Source organism: Mytilus edulis, chromosome 6, assembly GCF_963676685.1.
Source record: "Mytilus edulis chromosome 6, xbMytEdul2.2, whole genome shotgun sequence".
In the NCBI taxonomy this organism is placed as follows: domain Eukaryota; kingdom Metazoa; phylum Mollusca; class Bivalvia; order Mytilida; family Mytilidae; genus Mytilus; species Mytilus edulis.
Genome location: NC_092349.1, coordinates 41,382,030 through 41,406,002, shown reverse-complemented (window position 1 = coordinate 41,406,002; position 23,973 = coordinate 41,382,030). Strand labels below are relative to the sequence as shown.

At 31.9% G+C, this 23,973-nt stretch overlaps 1 protein-coding gene across 3 annotated transcripts in view; it reads right to left on the bottom strand.

Moving 5' to 3' along the window:
• The window catches only part of LOC139527660 (clathrin heavy chain 1), a 45,019-nt gene extending 21,401 nt beyond the window's left edge, over positions 1 to 23,618 (bottom strand). Inside the window, exons 1-17 of one of the 3 annotated variants that reach the window (XM_071323205.1) lie at positions 23,226 to 23,596; positions 15,753 to 15,960; positions 15,014 to 15,163; positions 13,003 to 13,121; positions 12,171 to 12,188; positions 10,751 to 10,912; positions 10,262 to 10,375; positions 9,717 to 9,890; positions 8,915 to 9,112; positions 8,246 to 8,446; positions 6,229 to 6,504; positions 5,833 to 5,970; positions 5,332 to 5,424; positions 4,839 to 4,910; positions 4,146 to 4,326; positions 747 to 910; positions 107 to 232 (exon numbers count right to left, since the gene is read on the bottom strand). In XM_071323205.1, the coding sequence (XP_071179306.1) occupies positions 107 to 232; positions 747 to 910; positions 4,146 to 4,326; positions 4,839 to 4,910; positions 5,332 to 5,424; positions 5,833 to 5,970; positions 6,229 to 6,504; positions 8,246 to 8,446; positions 8,915 to 9,112; positions 9,717 to 9,890; positions 10,262 to 10,375; positions 10,751 to 10,912; positions 12,171 to 12,188; positions 13,003 to 13,121; positions 15,014 to 15,163; positions 15,753 to 15,960; positions 23,226 to 23,267 (2,436 nt within the window). In that variant the 5' untranslated portion in view covers positions 23,268 to 23,596. The other 2 variants (XM_071323206.1, XM_071323207.1) reach the window with 2 other exon arrangements.
• Positions 23,619 to 23,973: the final 355 nt, after the last annotated feature.

Sequence of the window (23,973 nt, the reverse complement as noted above, 5' to 3'; positions counted from 1 at the left end):
ATAGCACTAGAGTCAATCATCTTTTTTCTGCATACAGCACAACGGAAAAGTGTTTGCACTAGTAAAATTATGCATGTTATTTATAATTAACCAAAGTTTTCATTACCTTCTGTACATATATTTCAATATATTTTTGTAGACTGTTTCTGTATAAATACAACACCAAGTCGTGGACAAAGTCAAACCTATCACACACAATGATTAATGGCAGCTGGTCAGTTAACTTGGCCTCCTGAAATTATAAAAAAACCAAAATAAGAATTCAATTATTTTAACAAGTCAGACCAATGAACAAATTATATTTTTTTATCAGAAGGTTGTCCATGGTCAGTATTGCATTTAAATCAACATGACTTTTACTTCTGTCTGTAAATTTGTGCGTCCAACTTTATAATGTACAGACATGATCAAAGTACTGTACTTCTTTAGACAGGCAGTTTTTATTTTGACAGCAACTTCCATAACATATCAATGAAATTTAAGTGATTATTTCTTTTAAATATATTAACGTATTAAAGACACTGGACGATTCAGGGCTTGACATAAGTTATAAGACATCTGTATTCACCTTTCTCGTCTCAGATTTAACCAATCTTAAAATTTCTTCAAAATCTATCCAATAATGAGGATTTCATAAATGTTCCTGAACACTAAAAAAAAAACCAACCAACTAAGTGATATATATTGATTTTGAATAGAGGAAAAAATCTTATCATTTTAGAAAAAAATCGAATTAAACACTTTACCTTTAGGAAATTCTTGACCCTTTCTGGTTCATAACACTGACTTTCTCTACAAATTCTCTCTACTTCTTTAATCTGACCAGTTTTACATGCGGCCTGGATGTATTTAAAATGTACATCAGCATCCTGGCTGAAGTTGACTATGGATCCCAGGAAGTAAAACAAACCTGAAGTAATCAATCAATTGCTAAATTCAATGTCATTTCAAATATGCAAAATAATCATTGTTTAGAAATGTTCCGAGTATCACTAAAACCACATAAAAACCAGATGCTCCACAGGGCGCAGCTTTATACAACCGCAGAGGTCGAACCCTGAACAGTTGGGGCAAGTATGGACACAACATTTAAGCTTGATACAGCTCTGAATTTGGATTGTGATTTAATAGTTGACACAACATAGGTTTCTGACACAGAATGAATGGTTTAAGAACTTAAACTTAAACTCTTAAAAATTTTAAATTGGACATTTACCTATTGTGGTCCAATATCCAAAATCTAAATACATGGTTAGATTCGGCATATCATAGGGACAATACTGTGCAATTGAATATTTCTTGCTATTGCGCAAAACTGTGCAATTGAAAATTTCTTACTATTGCGCAATTAGATATTTCTTGCTATTGCGAAATACTGTGCAATTGAAGATTTCTTGCTATTGCACAATACTGTGCAATTGACGATTTCTTGCTATTGTGCAATACTGTGCAATTGAAAATTTCTTGCTATTGCACAATACTGTGCAATTGAAGATTTCTTGCTATTGCACAATACTGTGAAAGTACTTTAATTCGTGGGTATCAATTTTCGTGGTTTGCGCAATATTTACGTGTTCGTGGGTTTTTAAATTCGTGGATTTTAGTTTTCAAAAAAACAAATTTGAAAAATTAAAGCCTTTAGAAACGATGGTAACAAACAGTCTGGATTGAAGGAAATTGCAAAGTAAACATTGACCTGTGTAAATGGCAGTGATAACACTAATTAACCCATGATAAAGTGATCAACAGATTAAAGACCATCAAAGTTGTTAATTAGGCCATAAACATGTCACCTCAAGAAAACAGTAACATAAACAAATGCTATAAACGTATCTTGAATTGTTAAATAATTTTAATCAAAATCAAGCCTAGCGTGGAATTATTATTTCCCATATGTACGTTAACTATGAGATAACTATAAAATGAACACTTTATTATACTAGCATACCATTACCGGAAATCTGACTTTCATCGATCAAAAATATTTTTTATGAGAATTTTAAGATCAAAAGTTGTACAGTTTATGCTATTAAAGATTAAATGGGTATAATCCTGCATGCGGCTGTAGTTCTAGGTCTACTATTAAAGTGTTCTCAGATTTGGCGTTATTCAATATATTCTCTAGATCATATCGATCAATGTCAAACCTACCCATGGGGATCTTTCCATGCCTTGATTTGGACAACGATTGTTTTATTTCGTTGGACACTTAAATTCGTGGATAAAGTCATCCACGAAAACCACGAAAATTGGTACCCCACGAATAAAAGTACTTTCACAGTACTACATGTTTAGATTCAGCATATCAAAAAAGTCCAAGAATTCAAATTTTGTTAAAATCAAACTTAGTTTAATTTTGGACCCTTTGGACTTTAATGTAAACCAATTTGAAAACGGGACCAAAAATTAAGAATCTACATACACAGTTAGATTCGGTATATCAAAGAACCCCAATTATTCAATTTTTGAAGAAATCAAACAAAGTTCAATTTATACCCTTTGGGCCCTTTATTCCTAAACTCTTGGGACCAAAACTCCCAAAATCAAACCCAACCTTCCTTTTATGGTCATAAACCTTGTGTTTAAATTTCATAGATTTCTATTTACCTCTACTAAAGTTAAGGTGCGAAAACCAAGAATAATGCTTATTTGGGCCCCTTTTTGGCCCCTAATTCCTAAACTGTTCAGACCTCAACTCCCAAAATCAATCCCAACCTTCCTTTTGTGGTCATAAACCTTGTTATTCAAATTTCATTGATTTCTATTTACTTATACTAAAGTTATTGTGCGAAAACCAAGAATGAAGCTTATTTGGGCCCTTTTTGGCCCCTAATTCCTTAACTGTTGGAACCAAAACTCCCAAAATCAATCCCAACCTTCCTTTTGTGGCAATAAACCTTGTGTCAAAATTTCATAGATTTCTATTTACTTAAACTAAAGTTATAGTGCGAAAACCAAGAAAATGCTTATTTGGGCCCTTTTTGGCCCCTAATTCCTAAAATGTTGGGACCAACACTCCCAAAATCAATCCCAACCTTCCTTTTGTGGTCATAAACCTTGTGTTAAAATTTCATAGATTTCTATTCACTTTTACTAAAGTTAGAGTGCGAAAACTAAAAGTATGCGACGACAACAGCGCAAACGTGATACCAATAAAAGACGCGGTTGTATAAAAATTAAGAATCTGAATACATGGTTATATTTGGCATATCAAAGAACCGCAATAATTCAATTTTTGATGAAATCAAACAAAGATTAATTTTGGACCCTTTTGGACCCTTATTCGTTGGGACCAAAACTCCCAAAATCAATCCCAACCTTCCTCTTGTGGTTATAAACCTTGTGTTAAAATTTCATAGATTTCTATTAACTTATACTAAAGTTATTGTGCAAAAACCAAGAAAAATGCTTATTTGGGACCTGTTTTTGGCCCCTAATTCCTAAACTGTTGGTACTAAAACTTCCAAAATCAATCCCAACCTTCTTTTTATGGTCATAGACCTTATGTTAAAATTTCATAGATTTCTGTTCACTTATACTAAAGTTATTGTGCGAAAACTAAGAAAAATGCTTATTTGGGCCCTTTTTGGCCCCTAAACTGTTGGGACCAAAACAGCCAAAATCAATCCCAACCTTCCTTTTATGGTCATAAACCTTTGTTTAAATTTCATAGATTTCTATTTACTTTTACTAAAGTGAGAGTGCAAAAACCAAATGTCCTCAGACGACGACAAAGCCAATGCTGACGCCAACGTGATACTAATATACGACCAAAATTTTTTCAATTTTTGCGGATTTTTGCAGTCGTATAAAAAGAACGATAAAATTATCTGTCCTTTCCTTCAACTATGATCTTTAAAACATAAAGAACAAGAAAGTTGGAAAAAAGTTGTGATACACTTATTGAGTTAATGAATTGATATTCAAATAAATAAACTGATAAATGGCCATTAGTTCTTGATCTTTATCTTTCACAAATATTCAGGTGTTGAAACATTGCACAGAATGTGTTTACATCTACACAAGAAATGTTTTGTGACAGAAGCTTAAATTGTAAGAAATTCTACAGAGAAATATAACATCAAATAAGGTTTCTAAATAACACTTGGCTGCAATGTTCTGAAAATATGGAAACAATTTCTTACCCTCATAACTTTTAAATGATTCAAATATTTCAATGAGTCCATTTGTAGTTAATTGTTCATGGTATTTGGATGCAATCTGCACACAAACTTGTAGATTTTGTCTAATGTTGGCCTGCAACATGGCTTTAAGACATTCTAATGAATCTTCTACTGACAGTGATCCAAAGTAGTTAACCAGCCACTGAAAGCAACCAAATTAGGATATTACAAAAAAGATATATGTGTTTTGGTCTCGAAATGTTTTTTTGGATTTTGTAGGTTGGGTACCTGTCTCAATGATATCTTTTTCTTATAACTGGCTAAATTTTCTAATGCATGTCTTTTAAAATCTCAGATGCAGGAACCATACCTAAACTAATTTTTTCTTAACTCTGAGATACAGTTACTGATGCACAATTCAGAATTACTGTATGTTTTCAAATTAACTATTAACAACACACATAATGTTTTTTTGTTGTTTCTCAACAAAACTAACTTAAAAGTCTTTGTGCTTATTATGCAACTACCAGCACAGTAATACTGTGATATCTGTCAACTAAAGTTTTTAAATAACTATTACAACTATAATTTCAACAGTCAAGGGCTGGATGAACATAACGTTTGTTTTTTTTTGTTTTTGTTTTTATCTTTTGGTTGGTACAGTTTGATGTTCCATTAGTTTTGACAATTTTTATTATTTTTTGTAAAACTTACCTCTGGGTTTAGCAAATGTGTGTGAACAACTGCTCTCTTGATGTCATACAAATCTGTGTAGTGTTCTAAAGCCTAAAAATATTAAGTCAAATATCCATATAGAAATAAACTTGATTTTTTAATTAATAGAAAACTGTTTAGTTGTATGAAATAAGTTAACTAACACCAGTCATTTTCTTTAACTCTGAACTTTTTAAGAATTTATCTTTGGAGTTAACAGAATAAATCACTTAACTTAAAATGAAACATAAATTCACAGAATGAAACAAATTATCATCTATCAATTTTCAATATGGGTCCAGCCAAACATCAAAATGCAGAACTTAGCCAAGAACTGCTATCAAATGGGGAAAAAAAAACAACCTTTGGAATATTGAAAACTAAAAAGTATTTCAAAAGTGAAATTATCAACAATGGTTGCTATGAATTTAAATGAATCCACAATATCCTTTTCTTAAGGAAAAACCTAAAGAAAGAATGAAGAACAACTTACTCTCTGAAGAAGTCCAGCTTTTTCACAGAGTTGTGCAATGTGTGCTTTATCATAGTGTGTAAACATCTGGTTCCCTAAGATGGCATCTGCTACCTGTAATAGAAAAGACATGATCAAATAATCCAGAATAATAGTTGATAGTTAATCTAAATTATAAAACACTATTTAACAAACAGAAAATAATAATTAGAAAACATACATGCAGATACTTTTATCTGTAGGAAACCATTTTCTGAATTTTTAGAAGTTCCCTTTCTGGTATCAACATTTTTAATCTTTAATTTTAATGCAATATATCCTACATTAGATCTGCATAATTAATAATTTTCTTAAACAAAACTCTAATTCTTTAAAAAACACAAATATCTGAGGTTAACTTCAATGAAAGTTTCAAACAACTGAGACATTACTCATACAAACCAAAAATTTAGATAGTATCATCCATCTTATTGTATAAAGTTATAAACATCAAATTGTCTTATTCTAACCCGACAACATTACCTGGGGTGCTGACAGCAAATTCATTTCTAGAAGTCTAGTTTGTAGAGGACCTTCTGATGGTCTGTTGTTCTTCAATGCATCAAGTAAGAATGATGTACACTGTTGTATCAAGTTAAACTCCATAAACACATCCACAATCTGCAATAAATATAATTATCAAAATCTTATCTATTGCACACTATTCAAGTAATGCTAAATGGGAATTTATCTACAAGAAATATCACCTTCAATAAACTACAATAAATTTATATATCTTCAGGAATATTGAGGGTACCAAAAAAAACTTTTTTATCAATTATACAGTTTTCAAGAGGTAATAGAGGAGATTAACTTGAACTTATACCAAATATTTAGATACACACATGGTTAAATTGTTATTTCGGCTCGTTATTGTACCTGATTTAGATCAGCTAAAGGTTCATCATCTTCAACCAACATCTGTGCAAAAGCTAAACCCTGTTCAGGGTTAATTCTCATTATGTTTCTTAACAATGAGATAAAATCTGGCGTGAAGTTGACTTTCTTGGCATACAATACAATCTTCTGGAATTGTCCTGTCTCAGCAAAACACTGGATGACTTTCATTGGCACATTAGCTCTTAGATAAACGGATAAAGCTAGAGTTGGGTCAGTAGGTTTTACCAAATCCCCAAGTTCTTCACTACACTCAAGCTTAAATAAAAACAATGAATGGCTTGTTATTTCTCTATTTGTAAAATAATTTAATATGCAAAGTGTGCAATTGTATCAAATTTAACAACAAGAATTATCAATCAAAAATTAACTTTTTTAATATTTACACGATCTGGCATGATACTTTCACTTCAACTATATGATTCTGTCCAGTGTGGAAGGTCTACCATCATACAGAATAGTGTGTACAGGAAGGGTGAAATGATTTCCAACCTAGAGAGTGTGTCTAGTAAGCAGGTTCAATATTCATATAGCATTAACATGTTCTTGTCTTTAATATGTTATATAAAACAGCTGTCCATTCATTAGAATTACAATGTTAAACATTTCATAATTTATGTAATTTATTGTACTAATACACAACACGACTTCTACTACTTTCTTAAGCTATCTGCAGAAATTTTACATGTTAATAGATCAATATACAACAATGATATAAAAGAGGGACGAAAGATACCAAAGGGACAGTCATATATAAGCTGTTCCATTATTTATTTTTGATTTGGTATATAGATAATAAAATCATGTATTGAATTCGAAGAAAGTAAAAGAAATTGGATAGTCCAAAGTAACAGGGAAGCATGATGGAAAGAATGAAACAAGTGAAACTGTGAGCTACTGCTCACTGATGATACCCCTGCCACAAGTGGATAATATTAATAGTGTAAAAATATGCAAGTGTTCGGAAAACAGGAATTTATCGAATGATGACTCTGAAAACGCATCACACACGGTATAGCTGACTTATATAAACCTTGAAACCAAATTTCAGAAATCCTTGTATTGTAGTTCCTGAGAAAATTGTGACAAATTTTTTTAACTTGGCTATCATGTTTAAAATCATACAAGTGTTCGGTAAACAGGAAGTTGGCGAGTGATGAATCTGAAAACGCATCACACGGTATAGCTGACTTATATCAAGCCTGAAACCAAATTTCAGAAATCCATGTAGTGTAGTTCCTGAGAAAATTGTGACAAAATTTTTTAACTTGGCTATCATGTTTAAAATCATACAAGTGTTCGGTAAACAGGAAGTTGGCGAGTGATGAATCTGAAAATGCATCACACGGTATAGCTGACTTATATCAAGCCTGAAACCAAATTTCAGAAATCCTTGTTGTGTAGTTCCTGAGAAAAATGTGACAAAAATATTCATGGTACGGACGGACTGACTGATGGACTAACGGAAGGATGGATTGAAGGACAGACAGAGGTAAAACAGTATACCCCCCTTTTTTTCAAAGCAAATCAAAATCTATATCCTTATCTTCACATAAACTTCAATATCTTCCAGAAAAGAGTAAGAGTTTTGTTGATTAGTGAAAATCATAAGATTTACGAACACTATTCAGGAAATATCTGTGATAAGTAAACCAGTAAAATATATTGCACAAATCATGAATAGTGTTTTTCTGATAAATACATCCTAGTTTCCCCTTATAAATTATATATTCAAGGACAGGCTATTATTTCATTCTACCAACAATAAACAATGGCTGATTGGATAAAAAAAAATTGTTTTCAAACATGCTTCCCCTTCCACATTCCAATAACAATGATTTCTATTCAAGTCAGTAATTTCTCACTTGGATTTATAGTATTGTGATTATCCTAAGAGCTGGTAACTTAGATTCTGCAGAGTCAAACCTAAGATTTTGACATTGGTATTTACTACTTAAATTAAATTTCCAGCAATGTGAGAGTTGCTTGATGTACAAACCTTGTCCTCTTTGAGCCATTTTTCTAATAGCTGTTTTCGACCTTGTTGCAGCACAGGTCTACACAATTCTAGTGACTCATACTTGTTCAGCTGGCCCTTGTCTAACAGAATACCAAAGTACTGTAACAATGGTGAGGTTGCACCTGGCTGAGCAGGTACCTGCTGGAATCTCTGTATTGTCTGTGGTGTTCTTAATATACCCTAAAATAGTAAAACCATTTAAATTTGGGAACATTTCTTATCTATAAATGAAACAATTACTAGTGTTTTCACAGAACCATAAAAAGAGAAGGACTGTCAAGGGTAACACTTACAGCAGGGCAAACACAATTGTTATTGGAAGTGGAGGTTTACAAATAAACAATTGTTAAATAAGGTAAAATTGTAAATAATGATTTAAGTTTACAATCTAATTTCTTAAATAGAGTTCATTCTTTTTTTCAACAAGGGAAAAGTTTCAGTTGTGTTGTACAAATGACTTTGGCAAAACCATGAAATCAAATATCCACAAAAATAAGATTTTTCCTCAATTCACAAAAAAATCATATTTATCAAATTACAGGAATCTACAATAATTTATGTACAGTTTTGCATGTATATGGATCAGCCTTTTAGGCATACAAATGCTAACTTATTCTAATGTTTAATTAAAAACCAAATCCTCTTTACCTTGGGAGCACTAGCAGCTGCCTTTGCTGCTTCTGCATAATTTCCACTTTGGAACAAAGCATTAAACTTCCTGACAAACAGGTCTTCTCCACCTTGTAGGTTAGCCCTGGTTGCTATTTTGAGTGCCAAGTCTGGGTTGTTTAAGGTAGTAGTGATGTACTGTACTATGTTGTCCTCTTCTACACTCACTGATAAAACCTAAATCGACAATAATAATAATCAATTTAATTTTTTAATAAATTTAACTTGCTATACAACAATAAAATTGAATCCAAGAGCATTCCCTTTGGTCTGACAAATTAATGTTTTCACTGTAATAAAAATAAAAATTAAACTTGCTAGGGTTTAAAACATTCAGTGATGTAAGCATATAGTTGATCTTTTTCTTTTCTTTCTTACTTTTAAATTGTTTCCAACATTTTAGGGTAAAAGAGAGAAACACTTTTCAAAATTGATTGTTGATGGGGGAATGAGAGGCAATTACAATACAACAATTTAATTTGGGTGTTGCATTTTTCTAAGAATTTTTGAAGAGGTTATCCTGATTATTACATATTTATTACAAAATGAAAATTTTATATTATGGGTGGTTTTAAATCTGGAACAGCCCTAATTAATTTTTATCAATATTCAATATTCAGTCATACATACTTGATAAATATGTTTTTAAACAAGCATAAACAAACGTGTATGAAGTTTTCAATTTTCCCTTCCTCAAACTTTTAATTCAGAACATATCAAATTATGTTATTAGAGTCACTTAAAGTACTTAGGGTACTTTTAAGACTAAATTTTTACTTACCTGTCCTTTTCTGTTGACACCAATTATTCCTGATGTTGCCTCATGTGGTGCAGTAACAAAGATTGTGTCACCACTGATCCTGTTCATATAAATACATGTTCCAGTCTCAATGTCATACAGATGAATGTAACCATACTTTGTTATCAGGAAAGATACTCCATGTTTTGGACTGACCTGCAAGAAAGTATGAAAGTATAGAGTTATATGACACTCAAAGGATACTTCCATTTTATTGTCTTTCAATTTCATCAAACAAACTGAAGCTGACTCATATAAACATTTAAAGGAGTACAAAAACTTATATATACTCTATAACTTGTGCTTTTGAAGTGTTTTTTTTTTCTTTCTTTAAACCTCTTAAAGACCATCTATGTAATATGAAAAATATTATCATATCTTTAATATCTGATACAAAGTTATGACAACAGATTTGCATATTTGACTAAACATTCAAGCTATGATTAGTTTAGTAAATTATGAGTATCTATTATTTTGCAAATTTCTTTTTCTCTTTTCACAATATTTTTTCAGTTATCTGTTTTTACCTGCATTGCTACAGGAAAGTCATTCTGTGCTTCTGGTGGAAAGAATACATCAACAGCTTTCTTAGCAAATGGCTGGTTACCCTGAGGTGGTTGTCCAACTTCAATTACATGTAGCTACAATATAAATCATAACTTACTATATAAACATCACTTCAAGTTACATAATATCTTGTTACAGTCAGATTTTAATATTAATTGGACTATCCTTTCTTTTTAAATACTTTTGATTTAAAAGAAGAAACCCTGACCTATTGAGTATATGTGACAGACTTTACCTTGCCTTCTTGAGCTCCACATTCAAACATAAAGAGGGTTGGTGGATTAAGGTTATTGACTACTTTTCCTTGCCTCCTTGAGCTGCTCTAAGTACAGCAAAATAAAAAGAGGGTTGATGGATTTGGGTTATTGTCTACTTTACCTTACCTCCTTGAGCTCCAAGTACAGCAAACATAAAGAGGGTTGATGGATTTGGGTTATTGTCTACTTTACCTTGCCTCCTTGAGCTCCACGTACAGCAAACATAAAGAGGGTTGATGGATTTGGGTTATTGTCTACTTTAAAGGTGGAAAACGCTGCAGCATGTCCTTCTATTGGCTGACTGACTTTTCTCTCAGTAGAATACAACTGCATGGCTCCTACTACTCTATTTTGCTGTAAATTAAAACAGAAAATATGAATCTACAATTAATATCAAATAAAGGAGGAATACACATTGTATATATTGTGAATGCCCTTCGATCAAGTTATGACAATGTTTTTTATGCAATGAGTCAAGATTTACATGCATTTTTAGATATTTCCTGTGCGTGAATAATTTTCAACCAATAAAAATAAAATCCTTCAAATTAAATTATGACTGAAATCAATTAGAATAGATGAACAAAAAAATAATGTTTTGATACTCTTACAAAAAAAAGCTTCTGATTGAGCTCAATATTTATATTAAAACAGATCTTTTGACTACCTTTAAGGCAAGGGTTGTGACATGGGCATTACCGATATGTGTTGATTGTGCATTTCAAAGTCTGGATGGAGATAACTCAACTTTTTCTCTGCTGTATCTTTTTTGTTAATTATTTAGGATAGTTTGCAGTGACTGAGCAAGTGATTTAGTCTGCATGTGTTTCCACAAGTGAACCACGAGATATTAAGAAAATGTGATGCTGCAGGATGTAATGGAGATTGACCTGTTTATTTACTGATATCTGACTTATTGATTTTGAATAATCATCTTCTAGTTTTTTCTTATGACATAAATTTAAAATATGGAACTTTAAATCCTTTCAAGATAATTAAGGCTTATGTTGAGAACTAAGATTTAATTTTCGTTATTCTATATATATATATTTAACCTATGGACTATTTTCTACATAATTGGTAAACAATAAAAACATAAAAGCCATATTAATAGCATGCTTTATTCCAATTTCCAACAATTTCTACAACAGCTTTTGTTAGTAAAAAAAAAAGAAACTGCTGCCTAATTCATGCAACTAGGCTAAGGCATAATTTTTATGACATAAGATGAAGGTCAAATGAGAGTCTACTTAAGGGTTGGGATTTATATATGTACATATGTTAAAGAAACAACTGTGTCAAACACAATTTGATGTTGTGGGAATATATAATATTTTCAATATGTAGAAATGTGATTTTTTTTTGGTTAGATCTGATCATCATTGTCAAAAGTATAAAAAACAGACACAAAAACATAAAACTAATGATCCATCTACTAAAACATGTATCAGAGTATACAAAAAAATATCTTCTGCGGTAACTGTCAGCCTTTCTCTCAAAAGCTAAATATTTTTGTTTATATCCCTTTCCCCTTCCCTTCTGCGACACTACATTATTGACAGACTAGGTAAGAAGGTGAAGTGTATAGAAGGTGGGTGTGGCCTATACTTACTGCTGCCTCCTGCCCCGTCTGAAATGTCAATAAATGTATGGTAGAACACTTAAAGTGAGCAGGATACCTGTACTATATTTTCAACATCGTTACAAAAATGTACATTGTTTTCATCATGTTAACTAGTATCTAATCAAAAATTGATCAACATTTATCACCAATCACCAATATGAGAAAAGGAGCAATTTTTAAGCATGTTGGTTCTTATCTCCCTTGTCAACAAATTTATTAGGTATCAATTCGATCATAAACCAGAACATCTTTTATACATAATTGTTTCTTTAAAATGAGAATTTGAAGAAAAGAAATCCTCTGCATATAGTACAGATATCCTAAAAAGATGTTATAAATATCACATATTAATTCCTAAAACTGGCATTTAGAGAAACCTGCTACAACAAAGGATAGAAATACACCTATGTGAATTATATTCTCTATGTTTGTGCTACGTTTTAACTACAGTTGTTACATAGCGATGAAATGAATGTATTTTATGTTTCAATATTAAAAGATCAATTATAATTTTAAAACAAAGAAACAGCCTCTTGCCCTGCTTGCTTCTGTTAATTAAGAAAATTGATCCTTTTTTACCACAGTATCCTCCAAATTCAAATTTTGTTACTTGTGAGCTTTTACTCAATTTAGCTTGAACAATAAGAACATAGTAAATTTTATATAAACTTTCAGTAAGACTTTTTCACCAACATGTGTTGAAATAATAATTTCACAGTTTAATACGAAAACTTACTGATTTCTGATGGCTATTAAAGGAAGATATTACAAAGACAAGCAAAACAAAGAGAACTGTTTCCCTGCCTAGATAAGTATTTACCTGTGCTGATATTCCAATTAACAGCAGCCATTGTTGTTTAGCATCTGTCCTGTAGTTGATGATCTGACACCCAGCTAAGTTAGTGTGACGATCAAACATCTTCTGTGGTTGGGAGTCACCTAAAATAGAAGGGATTAATATACATCAACATATTGAAAATACAATTGTAAAGGGGGTGGGGAGGAGGAGTAAATCTCAAGGTTCTTTCCATCATTTCTACCCAAATCTACATACAATGTGCATTATTTCAAATACAAATCATTAATTAATTTCTTTAGTCATGTTTTAAAGCTTTATTTTAATAAATTTTACAGATTGTTTTTTTTAAAATCACTAATGCTATTACCTATTAAAGCATTCATTTAACAAGAAATAATGTTCTCCAATCTGTAACGCATTCACTCTGGGAGTCTGTGGTAGATGTACGATATAAACATCTAATTAGGTAATTAATGGTAAGTTATTTAGCCTGGTTTAAAAATCTTTAATAGAGACAACAAAGATACCTGACATTTAGATTTTTTTTTTTATTCTTGTAGACTGAAAAAAGTTACCTTTGATTAAACTAAACTGTTCAACATTAACCTACAAATGCCTGGATGCTGACATCCTGCTGAAAGTGCAATAGCAAGCACCTTAAATGTTCCTGTGACTTATAGTACTGTGTTTTTGATTTTGATATACATGTAACTTGAACCAAATGTCAGAGGAACATATAAAAGTATGTAAAATTAGTCCCTACTGTCTTATGTGTGATGATTCGTTATGTAACAATATGATGATGTGAAATTTGATATACCCGTAATCCAATTCTTAAATTGATTTTTAATGCCAAGAAATTGTTCCTACTTCTGTAACTGAACCAGCATGCAATATATGCAAATTAATGTTCTAATGATTCTGATAAGTCAGTGGACTTATATAGACATCAATAGGCATACATGTACATGTTTACAGTTCAGAAATTCCTACATCTCAATATGAAAATCATACTAACTCAAACACAACAAGTAGTTATAGGTTGTATTGACTTACTTTTGACAAAGTTTTAAAACATGATATAAATGTAAAAAACAACAACATGCAAACATATATGATATCTTTCTCATGGATTACACAATTTAGGAAGGGATAAGCCCAGAAATCCCAAAAACTTTATATGGTAAACTAAAAAGTAGGCAGATAGAAAATCTACCACAGCGTTTTTTGGTCAAGATTGCCCTTCAAGCATGTATCAAATCCATATTGCAAGGAATGGAAGCTAATATATACTAAAGTTTTAAAAACCTATTTTCCCACCACAAGAGTATCATCATGCATATTTACCTTGGCCTTTACAGAAATGAAGGCAGACATGATCATAATAAGATTTATTTCTTCCATTATACACAAAATACAACATGAACTAAAACAATTATCTTTTTTCCTAGTTGAAATGTTAAAACATTTGTTGTGAACTTCATAACTATTGTAAATTTTGTTTTATGTCATTGCTGAACAAACTACATTGCACAAAAGTGACATATATCTTTTATATCTTTGTAAATAAATACAAGATAGACTCTACACACCAAAGAAGCTTGATAATCACCCTAAAATGTACAGCAATCAAGTATTGCATAATTGGTATATATCAAAGATCAACAAGAGGTGTTCTGCTTTCCTTAGAATCAATGACATCTTTGGTTTCATCACTTGTTTTAATAATTATAGAAATGAGTGTCAATTTTCAAGTAAATTTAAAAATAGAAGATGTGGTATGATTGCCATTGAGACAACACTCCACAAGAAACCTAATGATGTAAAAGTTTACAACATACTGATATGTTAAGAACATGCAAGATTTTAATTTAACTAGCATTTCATTAAAAAGCCACTGCGCTGCATAAGAAACATTGATAGTTCCTATTAATATATCACTTCCATGAATTTATAAACAAACAAGAAATCTAAAATCTTTCCTCAATCCCAGAATTCTCTGTTCGACCTATCACATTAAAAAAAAAGTTACCTTCCATGCCCCAATGATAACAAGCTACATCTGTTACCAAGGCAACTGTATTCACAGTTATCCATTTCCAGAAAACAACTTCCTCTGTCATGGTGTGGGACTTCATTTTACTCTTCATTTCAATGTTAAAAATCTGTAAGGTCTTTCCAGCTATAAAATGACAAATCAAAAATTATCAGACATATCAAAAACACTTCACAAATTACTAAACAGTAAACAAAATTGGAAAAATTTGCTGGGAGTCGGACAAATATTGGCCATTCACTGGTTTCAAATGTCTGGTGTATCTGGAGTCGGACAAATATTGGCCATTCACTGGTTTCAAATGTCTGGTGTATCTGGAGTCGGACAAATATTGGCCATTCACTGGTTTCAAATGTCTGGTGTATCTGGAGTCAGACAAATATTGGCCATTCACTGGTTTCAAATGTCTGGTGTATCTGCTAACTTTTTCTTTTTAAATTTTGTGATTTTGATTTCCCCCAAACATGGGCTTAACATAAGATACAGAAGTTACCTGACCTAGCATGACTAGTATCAGAGAAAACAGGTTAACTTTTCATATTGCACAAATATTTTTTTTATAATTTCAATTTTTGACAACTTACACAGATGTTAAATTAGGTCTAAATCTGTTTAAAAACTTTTTTACAGGATTTGAATCCCTATTTCTTTTAATACATTTTGTGGAAATCAACAAAATAATCATGTTAATCTATTCACACCCTTTAATATTTACCTTTGAGTGCAATTACTTTGCTAGCAGGGTTCATGATGGCAGAGTCTGCTGAGATGGGTCTTCTAATAGGATTAGAAGAATCATTCATATCAATGATGACAACTTGGGCAGTTTCTCCCACTTTCTCTCGAATACAAATAAATTTGTCAGACTCCATGGTAAGAGTACTGAACCCAATATTGGCAGCATTGATTCCAACATTTTGGAGCTACAAAACCAAAAAAATCTAAAATTAGTAACTTTAATCTATATATAATGTGTTATAAAAAATATTGTAATTATTCATGAGAAAAGATGAAAATTATTCCATGATTCTAGTTTTCATTCTATGAGTCTTTTAAAACAAGTACAAAAGGCGCAGCTGTCCTTAGTTACGAATATAGTTATCCACAAATAAACCTTTGACTTATTTGACCTATAAGTCTAGTACATCTACATGTACATATGAACAGTGTACATTGTACCCTAAAATCCCCTAACAAGTTAACCACAGAGAATGTCAATATAGTTCAGTTTATCAGTGGTTTGTGATCAATTTCTTGATAAGTAATATCAGTGATAGATGTTTCAAAAAGTAAAAACCTTTATTATCTGAAAATTAATTACAATAACCTTCAACTCTAATCATTTATTCATGAAATGCAAAGGTATTGAGATAACAAATGAAAAAGATAAAGTACAGAATCCTCAAACAAACTGGCTGATTAGCTCCATTTATCATATTAACGGACTACAAACATTGCCAAGAAAAGTATAGTGACATGATACATTGACACAGTTTTTTAGTTTAAAAAATTTTCAACAGAATTTAATTTCTGTTTACTGTACATGAATAAGATAAGAATATGGAGTATAATTACCAATGAGACAACTATCTAACATGTTTACTGAACATGAATAAGATAAGAATATGGAGTATAATTATCAATGAGACAACTATCTAACAGCAACAAGGTCAAAATGAAGTAGATTTAAGCAACTACAAGTCATGCTTCAGTCTTCAACAAGGAGCAAAACCAATACGGATTAGTTTGCTATGACAGTCCCACCCTGACAAAAAGTTAATGACCCAAATTTTGTATGTTGGCCATGGACAATGGTCAAAAAATGTATCTGTTCAATGTCAGGTGCAACATGTATATTGGTTTTTGTAGACCAATATATTCAGATTCTAATCAAAGTTAAAATTATCTTTTATAATTATGAAATGATTATAAAAATTCTCAAGAACAAACACTTCAAATAAAACTTTATGAATGCAAACATAAACATTGATTAGCAAAGCTTCACATTTGACTTAACAAAGCTTTTTTCAAACAAGAATGGTTATTGGTTTGAAGATATTTGTATATTTCAGTGAAAACATGTGATGACATGTGGTACTTTTTGTATCAAATAAAGAAATAGGACTATTACAACAATTTATATTATTTTTTTTTACCGATCCCCACCCAGATTTTTCTATTTTCTTTTCTAAAGTCATGGAATAAAAGTACAAATTAGCTATCAATTATTTATTGGATTGTTCAGATAATGTCCAAACAAATATCAAAAACAACAATAAAATTAAAAATAATTGTATAGAAGTGGTCATCAACTGATTATTTAAGAGTGGCATGATACAGAACTATTGGTTTTATTGATCTCCAGTTTTGCTACCATAGAAAACTGTATATATTGATTTAAGAATGGTATTATCTGTGTACAAGTGTATTTCCAATATAAATTGAGTATAACATGCTTTCTAAATTGAGCTGGAAAAAAATCTGTTCATGTCTTGTCAAATCAATCAGCATGATCAGTAATTTAAAAGCCACAATCAACTGAATGTTGTGAAATATTCATAAGTTATGCCTAATCATGCTAATGATTCAAATCATTGTCTTTCAAATATATCATACTTAAATGACATAAAAATGTTTTCGTTCAGAATATAAACATTATCTATAATTATCATGATTATTAGATATTTTTACTGTCCTCCTCACTTCAGAGAACTAAAAAGACCATCATACATGGTAGGTCAAAACACGTACACATGTAGAAATGTACATGATGTATGTTCTACAGTTGTTCCCTGTCAATATTCTTATTATAATAAAGAACAGAGTACTAGTGCAGTCACCCCCTGCATTAAACACGATTTATCTTACAAATGATACCAAGACAATAACTTAACAACCACTTTTTGTTGTTCTTTTAAACTTCTTTATAAACAGTAGTGGATCCAGAACTTTTCCTAAGGGGGGGTCCGCTCCAGTCATGCTTCAGTGATTCCCTATTTAATCAACCAAATTTTTCCCACGAAAGGGGGGACCCAGGCCCCCCAGGGCCCCCCTGGATCCGCCTATGATAAATATGTTAAAAAAATATGCAATCTTCAAAGCAAATGCAATGTGATTTCTAATATTATTAATACATTTCTATATGTATATTTTCAAGTGCACCACTCGTTAAAATAATTTGCTTAGCACTAGTTTTAAAAAGAGTCAAAGACATTGCTGATATAAACCTATCATATAAGTTTTATAAAGTTGTGTCAAGAATTGTTTACAGGAAAGTGCTAACAATACAATTTTCATAGGCATATAAATCAATATTTCCAAGGGTCATACATGTAACTGTATTAAAAATTTTTATAGGCACTGATTTTCCAAATAAACAAAAACCTTTAATATAAGTTTCATTATTGTCTGACAAGTATTGTACACATGAAAGCACTAATGAAACAATTTTCAACAAGAATTGTACACAGAGTACTCTCAAAGCCATACAGGCAATTTTCAATATAATTAATATTTCCAAGGAACACAACTCTTTTTTTTTAACTCGTAAAAGATATTCCTAATATATACCTTTGAAAAAATTTCATACAATTCTGTACATCTGAGAGTGGTAAAGATACAAAATAATTATGATGTTTCAAATGGTGACAACTCTTCTAAAAAACTTTGATTGGCAATGACTTTATAACTCGCCCAAGACATTGCTGATATAAACCTATGATACAAGTTTTTTAACAATCTGACAGAATTTGTACACATGGGAGCATGAACAAGATTGGATTAAAAGGACAGACAGACATCCAGTGACGATGTGTATCTATGTCTCAGTGTCTTCCCTAGAAAATTCTTGATGCATGGTGGGTCTAAGATGAATTTGCAACACGATGCACGGCGTTGTTTTGTAGAATTATTTTTATTACACTTGTGAAATGAATTGTGCATGTCAGTTTAAAAACTTCACATAAATCTGCAATACAGTCAGGAACAATACTTAACATCTTCTCTCAAGGCCAGTCTGGATCCAAAAGTTTTTTTCAAGGGCCCTGTAGAATTTTTTTAGGCTCTTACCAGGTTTGTTTTTACTACAGGCACATACATATTAATAGTCTTGAATGTTCTTATATAAAAGCCAAAAATACATGTTTGAAATACCTTATACATGTAGCTTGTTTCTGATTATGATGGAAATAATAAAGGAATTAAATAAACATGAGTTTTTCAGAATTAAAATCCATTTAACCATGTATTTTCAGACTGGTGAACTTTTTATATATTTGTAATATTATTGAAAAAAAACAGCCCCCCTTTCCATACCCCTAGATGTAAATTATTTTAATAAAAAAAAGTATTATCAGTTTCACCCCAAGAAATTATTAATTTTTCATGAATAAATCTTAGCAGTTAATCAAAAAATTATTTCCAAAATGAAATTCCTACTGTCTATAAATAACAATGAAATGTAACTGTTTCCTGTTAATAAGGGGTTTCCCGAATTTTCCCGCCAAAAAGCACATGGCTTTCAACAATTGTAAACAAAGCCAAGGTGGTGTGCGTGAACAACAAAAGGTCTGATGGTTTTATGTGACGTCTGCATATGGTCAAAATCAAGCATGTGTTGTCATTCTGAGAAAAGTGTTTTTGTTGGACTAGCAGAGAGACAAGGTATTTGCATAAAAAAAAACACTTCTTGAGAAGACAGGGATTGAGCTGTACTTTGTACATGTCAATGGGATTTTTACAGTTGCAGTCTATTTTACCCCATATGTCTTAATTTTCATTATTACTGTAATGATATGTGGGTATTGCATGCTATACTTGTTAGTCCCCTTCCCGTTGAAATTCATTGTATTTGAACTAAATTCTAATGTTATCGATAACTTCAATGTCATAAAATTTTAACTTATTTATAACTTGCCATGGTGTAAACTTCAAATATATATATATATATTTATATACAACTCGTCTAAACATCAGCCCAACAATGAATGTATAATCTGTAAGAAAGCAAATTTTTTGTTCTTCCCTCCCCGGGATTAGAACTCATGCTACTGAGATATCGCGACACCAATCGCTTGCACTGTATCAGACGGCTGACGGGCTAGACCACTGGACTACAATGGCTTCACAAAATAAAGCTTTTGATGGCCGGGTGTTACCTTTCCTCGTCAGTTTTAATCTAGCGTCATAATACAGTACATGATATATACAATGTAAGGCATGAAGATGGAATTGTTACAGATCAGCTGAAATATCTATTGTAAATTAAAGGATCCTACAAATTTATGCAAGATACAGTCACAGAAATAAGTATAGATTATAACATGGCCTTTTCCATATTGGCCCTGGTATCATCCCGAGACTCCCATATCGGCCTCGAGGCTTTAGCCGAGGGCCGATATGGGTCGAGGGATGATACCAGGGCCAATATGGAAAAGACATGTTATAATCTATTTATCACATATCTAAGTTCTGCAGAATAGAGACACAAAGTTCAATTATTACAATTTAAGGAAACATAACAGGTAAAATTTTAAATTTTGTATCACAAAAGTGTCATTATAAAGGACGCAATGACGTGACGTCATTTGGAATCAGGGCACAATATCAATATCGTCTTTTTTGCCCCGTGCAATTTTGAGGTTATTGCATATGCAAAACCCAACGTATTCGTAACAAATATGTGATAATTATATTTATAACAAGTACCTCTGAACTAGTAACAACTCTACAACAGATTTATCCATTGGATCACAAGCAGTGATGGTGATACATGGCTGTGTACATTCTGTATATATACAACTCGTCTAAACATCGGCCCAGCAATGTTAGATCTGTTTCGCAAATTTTTTGTTCTTCCCTCGCTGAGATTCGAACTCATGCTACTGAGATATCGCAAAACCAAATCGCCTGCACTGTATCCTACACGCTATATATACATATATAACAAATATCAAGTCAATATCTTCAAGTATGACAAAAAAGTGTTAAAAACTGAATATCTTAGTGAATTGAAGACTCTGCACAAAATTATCAAACTTGAACAAACTGAACTTGATCTGTAACTTGTCATGATAAAACTATATACCAATTATCAAATCTATATCTTCAAGAATGATGAAAAGGGGTGGAAAACTGATGATCTAAGTGATTTTCTAAGTCAAAGGACCATACATGTAACTCTGCACAAGATCATTGAACCGGAACAAAACTCGAACTTGAACTGTAACTGGTCATGTTAAGACATTACTTCAAATATCAAATCAATATCTTCAATAGAAGAACTTTACAAGCCTGTCAGCAATTTTACAAGCCCATGATGTAGGTCTTGTGGTTAAGCATGAAGAAAGAGAATACTGAACATTATGTTGACAAAATCAATGCAGTGTTTGATATGAATATTAGTTGACCATTGATGCATTTAAATCTCAAACTTTCAGTTCATGCCACCAAAAAAATTAAGAAAACTTGAAAAGAGCCAACCAACATTGTCTTTTGAAATCACATGCAATATCAATGGATAGTGGAAATTGAGTATGAAAGATTGGTGCTGATGCAGCTATGTCCATTGTCCAGGCAATACTATAAACTTCAAATCCAGCTAGTTACATTTATATCCATGGCTATAGCATGATGGTAAAACTAAATTTTATGTAATGAGAGTGGAACGAAAATCATAAACTTGAAATAATTTCACAAGTAAAACAATTAACTTAAAAATTCCCTACTTGTGCAGACAAGACAACCAATGCAGATTTTGGGAAAACCATTCGTCCTGTCTGCCAAGAGGCTCTGACCAGTATTTTGAAGGTTAGTGAGGGTCCAGATGACCAATGTAAAAAAAGCCATTGCAGCACATTGGTCAGCACCAAAACATGTAGATCAATAAATTTTCTGCAGGGTCCCTAGAGTGTTTAAGTTATAAGACTTTCTACATTTTATGTCCTTTGTTATAACAACCCTGAACACCTGAGGTATCCACTTCAGGGACTCTATAGTTGTGTCGGTTTTCCTTTCCTCCATATAAATATTTGAAAAGTTTATAAAGCTTTAATATCCTAAATATTGATATTTTTTATAAAACGAGAGAGGACAAATCCAGGGCGTAGGGACTCTATGACGAACAGACGCAGCAAACTGACCCTTTAACTGCGTGCACATTGTACAGTACATTGTATATATATAGTACAAATGTACTTGTACAATGTACCAAATTAATGCAGGTGTACAATAACAGTGATGATAAAAAAAAGTCCCATGTCATGCCAAATTATACCCCAAAATCTGTCATGAAATTATTTAGGTACAAAACTAACTCATGCAAGTAAGATCCAGGAAAGTGTCACAAAAACCTTTCAAGCTGAAGCAGTTTAGAAGTAGTGGAAGCTAAAGGTGGAAGGAAGGACCAACAGCCTCAACACTGACATAATACAGTTTTCCCAATCTTATTCTACCCTTGATTTTTTTTAACTTTTTTACAAATGTACATCATGACGTACATATTGTTTGTCCTTCTCATGAACAATTGTACATTTTGTAGTGACCAAATGATAAAAGGTTTCAAAGTTTACATTGAATGTTGCAGTCTAAACAATGAAGTTATTGAGGTTATTAAGCACATTTATATACAAAATGTAGATCCCCTCCCAATCTGTTGATGATTACTTGTAAGAATAACTGTCAACAGTTTTCCAGTCTTAAACTTTAAAATAGGGTTGGCTTGTTACAAATTAGAAATTTGGAACATACGTAATGATTTGAATGACTCATACTAGCATTTTGAAATCATGGTAAAGTTCTGGTTAGGGGGCGTTCCGAGTAACACTTGTTTTACAGTCAGTAGAACTGTAGTAAAGCAAAAAATTCCACAAGCTATTGTAAATAAGAAATTTATTGAATTCATGAACAGAGTTGTCTCAGCATAAAAAGGTGACTTATGACGGTAAAAAAACAAGTTTATTTCCGGTTTTTTCGTGCCAAATCATCAACTGCTAAAATGCTCTCATTTTAAAAAGAAAGGGTGCATACATGATTTTTTTTATACACAACCAAGGTTTCTAAATAAATGTATCTTTCGCAATGATAAATGTAAACAATAACATAAAAATAGCTGTCAAAATAGTTAATTATTGTCTTGACGAGGGGCGTGAGTTCGGCATGTTACCGGTACGGCTAGCGTTTATTTACGCACCTGCAAATGCTCCTGGAATCGGATGGGCAGCTGTTGTGTCATTTTAATATCCAACCAGTCCTGGTTTAACTTTTGCTTCACGAAATGTAATAAAAAGGAATAATGACCGGTTCACCGGTACTTCTCTGGCTGACCGTAGTGTCTTTTACTGTTCAAGATGGCGGATCCCAGCGTAAGAATACAATCCGTCGCTTATCGTACCAACAAATTAGTACCAACAATCAATATCAATATCTAGAAAATATCTTTTCTTCTCAAAAATAATAGAATAAGATAGAAATAATCCTAAATTCTTATTGTTAAATTTGTAAACACTATTATCACTGAAAACTAAAGTTGGACTATATTGTATACGTATTGGAAAACCTATTAACCGTGCAATAATTCATTCATAGAGAATACTTCCGTGTCATGAATGACGTCAAAGGTCAAAGTTGTCCAATATCACATGATCATACATTGTGAAAGTCTAGTCAAAAGCTTTTCTTTAATATATTTTTTTAGTCCCCGATGCTGATGCTCTTTCGGGATCCGGGAATTCTTTTTTCGAATTTCGGGATGTCGGGATTTTTTTTTTAAATTCGGGACTTCGCCGGGGATTTCGTGTTTTAAGCCTGGAATTTCGGGATCAGGACCCTCCTACCCCTATTAACTTTTATAACCAAGGATTTGTAAAGTAAGATCTATACAAATTCTTGCTTTAACAAAATGAAAAAAGTACAATAAAGAATAAACCCGAACTCCATAA